The sequence below is a fragment of the Marmota flaviventris genome, chromosome 19 (genome assembly GCF_047511675.1).
Source record: "Marmota flaviventris isolate mMarFla1 chromosome 19, mMarFla1.hap1, whole genome shotgun sequence".
Taxonomy (NCBI): domain Eukaryota; kingdom Metazoa; phylum Chordata; class Mammalia; order Rodentia; family Sciuridae; genus Marmota; species Marmota flaviventris.
This window is the reverse complement of record NC_092516.1, coordinates 233,646-244,394: the sequence shown is the minus strand read 5'-3', so window position 1 is coordinate 244,394 and position 10,749 is coordinate 233,646. Positions and strand designations below refer to the sequence as shown.

Below are 10,749 nucleotides of genomic sequence, written 5' to 3'. Positions count from 1 at the left end.
GCCACCATGCCTGGCAAAAAAGAACCAAACAATTTCTTTTATTTTTATTTTTTGGTAGTTGTAGATGGACAGAATGCCTTTATTTTATTTGTTTATTTTTATGTGATGCTGAAGATTAAACCCAGTGCCTCACACATTCTAGGCAAGCACTCTGCCACTGAGCCCTAGCCCCAAACAATTTCAATGCTGTCACAGAGGCTGTAAGAGTCTTTCACAGCATGGAAGTGAGAAATGAGTGCCAAATGCCATCCAATGCAAGTTTCTGCAATGATGCGCTAATGGAAATGTTCTGTATCTATGCTGTGACAGGATAGTCACTAGCCACGTGTATCTGAAACATGGATACTTTAACAGTTGAATTTTAAATTTTATAAAATTAATTTAAATTTATACATGTGGCTGTGTACTGGATACACAGTTCTAGCTCCTCAAAAATTCTCCATGGCTAAGATGCAGGTCAGTGGTACAGCACCTGTTTAGCTTGGCCCTGGGTTCCATCCCCAGTACTCCATCTACTCCATTCCATGCTCCCTAACCCCAACACACCTCTTTCACACATATATTAGTTCTTGCTCCCTAGGAGATTACAGACTTCCGAATGACTGCATCATAGATGAATTTCTGGACCTTTTCTCCATGAGTTGGAACAGTGTCCTATATACACAATCAATTTTTACTGAATTAATTTCCATTTTCCTTTGGTTTCCATTACTAGTTTTTTACAGTTGCATTACTTCATTTTTTTCACCATCCTAGCCTCTATACATTTACTGAATTTCCATGAAGGCTAATAGAATAAAAATGATTTTAAATGTGCCAACTTTTGGAGAAAAGATTAGGGAAATACGGTACTCGGGAGGTTAAAGCATATAGCTTAAGTAAGAACTAAAATTTCCCTGGCACTCAAGTGAACATATAGTCTCACCAAAACTGCACACCAAGATGTTTTTCTCCAGTAGTCAATACAGAAAGACAGTAAAAGCAGACATAAGAAAGAAAAGTCTGCAGAACACATAAAAAAGATCAATGGCTTTGTGTTAAATTAATTACCAAACGTTTCTACAAAATTAAAAGGCAAAGCGAGGTGCAGTGGCACAAGCTACAGTCCCAGCTACTCCGGAGACTACAGTGGAAGGCTCACTTGAGCCTAGAAGCTCGGGCCCAATCTAAACACCACAAGTCCCCGTCTCAAAAATTACGTAAATAAATAAGAAAAGGCACAATAGTACCAGCAATGGCAAACAGCTGTTCCCAGTGCCTCACACATGCAAGGCGAGCACTCTACTACTAAGCTACAACCCCAGCCCAGGACTGCCTATTTATGATGTCATTCTGCTGCTCCTGAGACAGAGCACTAGGATAATGCCGCAATCCAAACCCATGGGTCCAGTTGTTTTTTTTTTAAATACCTTTATTTCACCTATTTATTTTTTATGTGATGCTGAGGATCGAACCCAGGGTCTCGCACGTGTGAGGTGAGCGCTCTACCACTGAGCCCCGCCATGGGTCCAGTTTTTGAATGTGTCTCAGCCACAAAGATTATTTAAGTTGGGGCTTGGGGGTAGTACACGCCTGCAATCCCAGCAACTTGGGAGGCTGTGGCAGGAGTTCAAAGCCAGCCTCAGTAACTTAGTGAAGCCCTAAGCAAATCAGAGAGACCCTACCCTGTCTCTATATTAAAAAGAAAAAAAAGGGGGGGGGGGGCAGAGTTTATTCCTAGTCGTGGTGCAGTAGGGGTGTCTAATAAAACAGTAACTTAGGCATCAGTAAAATGGGACAATAGTATCTAAACACCAAGAGAACGCTGCAGAGCCTAAACATCAGGGGCAGAATCAGCAGAGGTAACTGGTCAACACATGTGTCATATGACAAATATTTTCAAAGCCCTAAAACAATTACAAAAACCTTTAAGTATGAAACATTAGAATGGCCAATTTCCAGCAAATAGAACCAGCTAATCATGCTGGTTGTGATTAGCTTTTAAGTGTGCCCTTTTTTCCTTTATTAAATAGCATGGTGCGGCAGAGAAAGCCCTAAACTAGCACTTGGAAAATCTAGATTAAACTATCAACTGTCATTAACTCTTTTAAGTGACCTTAGCATTCACTTAGCTTCTCAGGCTTCAGTTTCTTTACTCAGAAAAAAGAAGTGCATTACTAGTAGAGTCATTCCAAGCCCTAACAGTCTAAGAATCTACTTAATCAGTCACTAAGGAAATGCCACCTCTCAACTTGATGACTCTTTCCATGAAGTAACTAAATTTCACGGTATTTTTCAAGCAACCCTAAAAGATAACTTTATAGTCCACCTACTTAAAAAACAATTCGAGCCATATTAAAACACGTAAATCAAAATCATTTCAGATAGCCCCAATAAAGTACAAAAAATAACAGAAAAATATCTTTCTACCAAAAATTATCTACCCAAAAGAGAAGAATACAGACTGCTTAGTAGTATGTACATTTTGTTTTCTTTCAAATGAAACATACAATTACCTATTTGGAATGTGATTCGGAATTGCCAGGCTATGAAAGATGATGCAGAAATCCTTACTGTTTCTTTTTCCTTCAAGAACTATGATGGGAAACTGCTTCAATATGGAGGACAGAACCCACTAGTTTCCCTGAGAACAAAGCCATTATATGCTTTGTTAAAATCTCCTGAAAACAAGAAGAAAACTTTTAAGAAGCTTTGGTATGGATCAACAATTGACAGAAAAAAAGTTTGGGGACCTCAGAACAATCAAGAACTCTCAACTAGTGGCCAAGTTCTTGCTTCCCAAAGATTTTCACAAACTAAGAGGAGACTGATGAAATTCTTTTTTGTTTTTTAATATTTATTTTTTAGGTGTAGATGAACACAACACAATGCCTTTATTTTTATGTGGTGCTGAGGATTGAACCCGGGTCCTGCCTGTGCTAGGCGAGTGCTCTACCGCTGAGCCACAATCCCAGCCCCTGATGAAATTCTTAATTAACATGCCCAATAGGCACATTAGCCAGAAACACAGTGTCCAGAACTCACTACCAATTGGTAAGAAAGAGGTAATAAATAGTGTAAAAAGATAACTGGTGCTGTACTTAGCAGATTCCTGGCAAACTTAAGTAAAAACAGAAACACAAGGAGAGGAAATTTTATATATGCACTGAGTCTCAAAAAAACAAAACAAAAGTGGTATTCATAAAGAATACTTAGATATCATAAAATAGGTATATCTATTCTCTGCTAAGTACTTAATGATATCTGTTTTGTGATTAGGGTGACAAGATTGAAATGATTTACATAAGTATTCTAAAACCCGGGCAACCCCCCCCCTCAACTTTGAAAGCCCTCTATACCTTTCATAACACACTGTCTTCCAGAAGAGTAAATCAGCTCTTTAACCCCTTTCAGGGCTCCTTGAGGACCACTTATTCATGTTGAGGCCATTTCAGATGCTTTGCACAACACCCCACATTGAGTAACTAAATGCTTATTAAATCAATTATATCTGAACAAAAAATTTCACCTCACAAAATTCTACTCTACTACTGCCAACTCTTAAACCTTTTGCACTCCTTTTTCTTCAACAAGAAAGACAATTTTATTTTATTTTTTATAGACTAAAGGACATGTCCAATAGCTTTCTCTTTTAGTTGTTGACGGACCTCTATTGTATTCTGTACGCCTCACACATGCTCTACCGGTGAGCTGTAACCCATCCCGACAATTTTATCATTTTTAAGACATTCCTTCTTAGTAAACAAAAGTAAGGAAATCAAGGCTTAAAATGTCCTCTACATTTCCCTAACTTGCCCTTGTAAATCTTTTTTTCTTTTTTGAGAGAGAGAATTTTAATATTTATTTTTTAGTTCTCGGCGGACACAACATCTTTGTCTGTAGGTGGTGCTGAGCATCGAACCCGGGCGCACGCATGCCAGACAAGGGCAATACTGCTTGAGCCACACCCCCAGCCCGCCCTTGTAAATCTTAATTGGTGTCTTTCCATACAGCACAATTTCAGAAAAGGTGATAAAGACAACATAATGCAAATAAAGTAGGCTTGAGTTGTGGCTCAGTGGTAGAACGCTGAATGTGCGAGACCCTGGGTTCAATCCTCAGCACCAATAAAAATAAATAAGTGAAATAAAGGTATTGTGTCCAACTACAACTAAAAAGAAAATATTTTCTTTAAAAAATGCAAATAAAGTATAGACTAACAACACTAAAAAAAAAAAAAAAAAAAAAAAAAAAAATTGCTCCAAAGAGGATTATTTGCAGGCAAAAATCAAAATTTTCTTTCTTCTTTTGTTCTCCCCCTCCCTTATTTTAAAAATATTTACTTTTTAGTTATAATTGGACACAATTCCTTTATTTTATTTATTTATTTTTATATGGTGCTGAGGATCAAACCCAGGGCCTTGCAAGTGCTAGGTGAGGGCTGTACCACTGAGCCCCAGCCCCCCAGGGGAGTTCTACCACTAAACTAGATCCTCAATTCTTTTCATTTAAGACACAATCTCACTAAATTGCCCAGGCTGTCCTTGAACTCATCACCTTCCTGCTGAAGCCTCCAGAGCAGCTGGGATTACAGATGTGTACAATACATCCTGCCCCGTCAACATTTCTAATGGTTTAAACAGCTGCTCAATCTAGCTAGCACAGCGCTAGTTGGTGTCATCACCAAATCCTGAATCTTTGCAGTCAAGCCATTAATACATAAGACCATGAAATGAGCTAAAATCCAATAATCAGTATATTAAGGCAGGGAAAGAAATAACTAATGGTACTAAAACACTAATCACTGTGACACTCCAGGAACAATAGATATCAGTGATCTCATCTTACTCTTTGTCCTGACAACCAACAATACTTTTATATTCAAACTGTTTCTGTATACATTTCAGTCTTCAAGAAAAACAAATCTCAAGAACCTTATCTATCATATAGTCTTCAACAGGAGGTGTAATAATAAAGTGTAACAGCCCAATGGACAAAGCGATCATTACTTTGATTTTGTTCTTCTGCTGTAGAGGCCCTGAAGAGAGATCACTTTTGAGATTGTCCAGTGATTCGAAAAGCATCCATCAAGTGGTAATGGTCACATAAACTTGTCAATATACTAACCGCACAGAACTCTCTCTCTCTCTCTCTATATATATGCATTATATCTCAACTACTGAAGAATAAAGTCTCTCCCCAACAACAACAAAGTATTCAGCAAAAACCAAACACTCCAAAACAGAATATATTTCTAAAATTCAAAGCCAACAATACAATTTGTACATTTTGGACACAATGCCTTCCTTCTCTGAGGAAGAACTGAAAATTGCTGGTCTTATTCTAGATCGCCCCCCCCCCCCCCACCACCACACACCAATGCTGGGGATTGAACCCAGGACCTTATACACACTAGGCAAGCACTCTATCACATTTTTAGTCCTTTTTAAAATTTTATTTCTAGGCAGGGTTTTGTTACATTGCCCAGACTGGCCTAGAACTTGTGATCCTCCCCACCAACCTCCAGAGCAGCTGGGATTATGGGCCAGCACCACCACACCCAGTTTAGACTCATTTTTCAATGGCAAGGTTTTGAGAGGCTTTGGGGATGGGGTGGTGCAAAGAACACTAACACCTTTTGAAGCTCCGGTGCTGTAAAAGTCCAAGTAACCCTGATGACCTAACACTGCTAAAGCTGTTTCTCATCTAACAATAAAAGACTGAACTAGGTACAAACTGGAACTTAAAATATATTCTATCAGAAAATGTTTGTTCTAGTACATATTAAATTTTGTTTTCCACATTTTCATTCATTTTGGGACCTACATTTTAATGAGAATCACCTGGCCAATTTACTTAGTTCTGTAGAAAATTGTACTCAAATGAATTACACTTAATAATACTTAATCGTTTTCTTTGGAAATCTATATTCTTAAATTTTCAAAGAGATCCAAGGTCAACACTGAATATCAAAGTTTTGAGATGACTCAAGACAGGGATGAAAGACATACAAAATCCTCTTCCTCAAGCTGGGGAAGCAGCTCAGTGGTACAGCACTACAGAGCAAGCACAACGCCCTGAGTTTAATCCCCATCAACAACAAAAAGAACAAACACCCCACACCTACCACAAATTTTACTTATCAAGAACAATGAAAAAAGAGGCTGTACTGTAACTCTAATATTGTCCATTTCTTCACTACAAAAATAATTACACACTTTTTGGTTCCCTCTTTACCAAGTTTAAGCCTTGATGCTATTTCTAATTTTTCCAAGTACAGTGTCCTGATGGTGGCATTTTAGGGACCTGAATGGTCTGGAACACACAATCCAACAGTTCCACATAACTGTTGACCTTAATGTAGAAAATCCTTACATTTTCAAACAGACATTCTATGGGATAATTTTTTCAAAAAACATTAAATAGCATTTTTTAAAAGCAAATGGTATAGTCAGTAACACCAAAATAGGTTTTTGGTTTTAAAAGATAAAAAAAGTAACCATGATTCCTTTTGGATTTTCTTACTAACAATCATTTCCCTACACATTTTTAATATCTCCAACTTCTAGCATTGTCACAGACAAAAGGATTAAGACTACAAACCAGCAAATATCAGGAAGGAAGAAAACTCCTATATAAGAGGTAATGCCTAGTCACTGAACAATGACCATTCCAAATCACCACTCTGTAGACAGTTGTCTCTTAATGAATAGGCTGACAGCCAGATAGGCTGTAAATGGAACCCCAATCCTATAAGACTGATGCTGGTGGCTCCACAGTAAGGAGGGGCTGGATCTTACAAGGTAAAGTACAGGGAAACAGGCACTGTAAGGAACTGCTAAGTGAGCTAGCTTAGGTGGCCAACAGGCTTGATGAAAACAAGGAAATAAAAGTGGAGGTTTCCTTGTTCAGCAAAAACCAAACACTCCAAAACAGAATATATTTCTAAAATTCAAATCCAACAATACAATTCGTACATTTTGGACACAAGGAAAACATCAATCCCGCACACAAATAAAAGAAATATCAGTCAATAAAACAACCAAATCTTCACTGTGCTCATATACATTCTTCACAAAAGTATTCATCCAAACTCTGTCTATTCACCTCTAGAGAGCAAACTGTAGCAAAAGTTTTGGAAGAAACCAAACTTCAAGAGCACTTTTATGATATCCATTTATCTAACATACACCACAATCAGAACTTGGAGAAATCGACAATGCACTCTTAAAACGAGCTGGGGCAGTCTATGATCCAGTCCACCAATATCCTCACTGAATCACCAGTGGGAGTTCTTCAGGTGCCCACATAGGGAAGAGCACTTAGTTCAGCATCTGACACTCCCCCAAAGGCAGACCCTGAGAGCGGGCCACCTACCTGTCGCACAGCCTTTAACACCGGGGAGTTTACAGAGCGGCCTGTCCACTAACCTCGGGAAAGAGACTGGGAAACCGACACGAGCACGAGTAAAGTCGCCACTTTAAAGCAATGAGAACCCCAAACGTGTCACTGACAAAGGAGGAAAGTCCCAGGCCCGCTTTAGAGAGGGGGCACACGTCGGCGAACTCCGCCGGCTCCCCCCCACGGGTGGAGATCCCGGGCCGCGGCCGGCCGTTCCCGGGCCACCTCGGGCTGCAATGCATCCTGGGACTCGTGGAGGACGGCTGGGGCCGCAGGTACCGGAGACGGGGCCACAGGTTCCCGGGCGCGGCGGAGGTCCCGGCCCAGGCCGGGGGGCGACTCGAGCCCGAGTCCTCCCCGACTCCGGGCGCTCTCAACGCCCACCGGCCCGACCCCGGGCCCCGTCCGTCCTCACTCCCGGGCCTCGTGGCACTGACCGCCGCGGCCCTCTCGGTCCCAGACGGTTCCCACTTCAGGCCCACAGCGGCCCCGCCCCGCCGGTCCCCCCACCCCGCCGGGCGCCGCTGTCAGCGCCCCACGTGCGGCCGCCCCGCGCCGCGCGCCAGCCCGCCCAGCCCGCGGGGCCCGGCCCTTTACCCGAGGGGCCTCCCGCGCCGGCCGGGGCTGGCGGCGGCTGGGCCGGGCCGCGCAGGAAGGACGGCACGAACTCGGCGGCGTGGACGTTGGGCACGAAGGGTTTGGCGTTGACGTTGAGCTGCCGGCTGAAGGCCGCGCTGAGGGGCTCACGCTGGGCCTCGGCCCCCGCCGCCAAGGGGCCGCCGCCGCCGCACGGGCCTGGCCCGGGGGCCTCCATGTCCGCCTGGTCCCAGCAGTCGGGGGCCGAGTCGCTGCTGCTGCTGCCGCTGCTGCTCCCGCCGCCGCCGCCGCCGCCGCCGCCACCGCCGCCGCTGCCGGGATCCATGATTGGGGGGGCCGTGTGTGTGGTGAAGAGAGGGCGGGAAATGGAGGTGGGGGCGTCCGGCCGGGGAGAAGCAGGCCGCGCTGACCCAGGAAGGCGGCGAGGCAGAAGTGCCGGCGGCTCGCGACTAGGTCCCTGGCGTCGCCGCGGCGGCAGCTCCAGTCCCGACTCCGCACTCACGACAGCGGCCGCGGCGGCTCAACCCTCCTCCTCGTGTGTGCGAGCGGATCTCCTCCCACCCAACCCAACCACCTCCGGCTGCCTCACCGCCAACCCCACGCCCAGCGGTGGGTTGACCCGTCGCCGCCACCCGTACCTTCGCCTCGGTAGTTCCCAGCCCTGTCCGTCCCCGTTTCCGGCTACGAAAGGCGGCAGAAGACAGAACTACGAGTTCCGGCAGCGCCCGCGCGACCCTGCTGCGGTTTTCCCGGGGGCCGATGGGAGTCGGAGTTCAGGGGCCGGGCGCCGCCGGAAGCGACTTAGCTCCCAGCAGGCTGCGCGAGGAGGCGGAGGTCTGGTGGCCGCTGGGCAGCACCGCTTGTCACCCGGTGGAGGCCAGGGCAGGCCCTGGCCAGTCTCCCGGCGGGTCAGAAGACCGAGCCTTTGGCCCAAAGGAAGGGCCTACCCCGGTTTTTAAGTACAGGGCCAGGGAAAACGGATAGCAATTAAATATGGAGAAGGGGAAAAAACACTCCCGAAGTCCCCCTTCCATCTCGTCACCTTTCCTACCTCTGAGCCTCACAGTCTCTCTCTCTCTCTCTCCACCTTGCTTCTCCCCAGCCCCCGCCAGTTTTGTGCCCTACATTTCAAAGCCTATGGGGAGCGTCTCTCATGGGTTCATTTGCGGAAGAGACTATAAAACCGTGTGAGTTACAGCTTAAACTGCAGCGTGGCTCTTTAAAGGGCCCTGCCCGGGCAGGAGGGTTGTTAACTGGAGACTTGGGATGACTCACAGTCTGTTTGACTAGTTATTAAAAGCCTTCACCTAAACTTTTCCATCTCGCCCTCTTCCCTGCCAAGAGGTCTGCAAGTTAAACCGAGGATGGCCATGCTCCGTCGTGTATCTGGCCGTACCTAGCTAATGGGGCTAATATTTTGCAGCGTCTACTTTTTTTTTTTTTTTAATCGCAATTAGGTGAAGAGGTTTTCTTTTGAATGGTCTGAATTGTTCAAGTATTCCCATAGTTCTTCAGTGACTGCATATCACACTTAAAGGCTATGTTTAGGTAAACATTTTTTTTAAAAAAAAGATGCAAAAGCAAAGAGAAATAGTTTGCATTTAGTCCTGACTGAGGTCCGAAAACGTGTTGTTCTGAGTACCTGTTAAGTTTTCCTGTAACTCACACATGAGGAGCTCAAGGCAGGAAAACATTGTTGATTGTTATTTTCTGAAAGGAGTGGAGACGGAATGCAACTAATTTACCTAGACATTACCCATAAGGGAGTGGACAGACAGAAAATAGATTAGGTTGCTTCAAAAAAAGACAAAAAAACTAAGTCTCAGTTTTAAACACTTATTTTGTAAAGATAAAAGAGAATTCAGCCTAATGAAATAGATCAGAAAAGACGCCAGCAGTTATCTTTAAAACAAGTCCCATGTTCTAGTGGATTCAATTGGTGTTTAATGTTACACTAGCAAACTATGGAATGCTTTTTTTCTTTAACACATAACACGTGGGAAGTTGATTATTATAAATGTAAAGAAACTGGAGATCTCCAATAGAATAAGATTCAGGATTTTCATCATGTCTGTAGTGCATACTCCCTGAAATCTTATGGAAATTGGTTTTTGTTTTTGTTTTGGTGGGCTTTTTCCCCCATAGAATGTTCTGATTCCAACCTCTTAATATAGTTTCCTGAATACCCAGTGAAATCCCTCTTAAGAATAGTCATTTTCAGGTTGATATTAAGTAAATGCCCTCGGATTTACAGAGAATTTATTAACAATTGTCATAGAGATCAGAGATTCTTTAATATGTAAGAGATACGCGTTATCTTTGAATGAAATATTTTCATTTTTTTTAGTCATGAGAAAAAACATTGTGTCTGAAATAAAATGCATTCTTACTCAAGATTTGTACTTCCCAACCCACTTCTGAGAAAATGGAACACACACAGCTGACGCAAATAGTAAACCACACAGTCCTTCTCCAAGTAGCTTGTCATCAGAAACCACGCCTCTCTGGTTGTGCCATCCCTCCTAGGGCACTGGGTGATCACACTCTGATAGGTCAGCCCTGCACATCTAATTAAATTGACAGTGCTTCTTTGTGCTTAGTAGTTTTTTCTAAGGACAAAAGCTGAAACTGCTAAGACTGGTGCTTAGAAAAGCAGTTGATGTCATTAACATCCCTGTCTCCAAATAGGATAATTATGGATATTCAGGGAAGAATCCACTCCATTGGTTTTCAAAAGCTTTGACCTGCCAGGCCCCTCACCAGCAAGAAAGT

The 10,749-nt window shown here is 43.6% G+C and overlaps 1 protein-coding gene across 3 annotated transcripts in view; it reads right to left on the bottom strand.

The window, feature by feature from the left end:
- The window catches only part of Gspt1 (G1 to S phase transition 1), a 30,977-nt gene extending 22,337 nt beyond the window's left edge, over positions 1–8,640 (bottom strand). For 2 of the 3 annotated variants that reach the window (XM_027940488.2, XM_027940489.3), the window contains exon 1: positions 7,978–8,550. In XM_027940488.2, the coding sequence (XP_027796289.2) occupies positions 7,978–8,302 (325 nt within the window). In that variant the 5' untranslated portion in view covers positions 8,303–8,550. Of the gene's footprint in view, positions 1–7,977; positions 8,551–8,615 lie in introns of those variants that run through there. The other variant, XM_027940491.2, reaches the window with a different exon arrangement.
- Between the last annotated feature and the right edge of the window lie 2,109 nt (positions 8,641–10,749).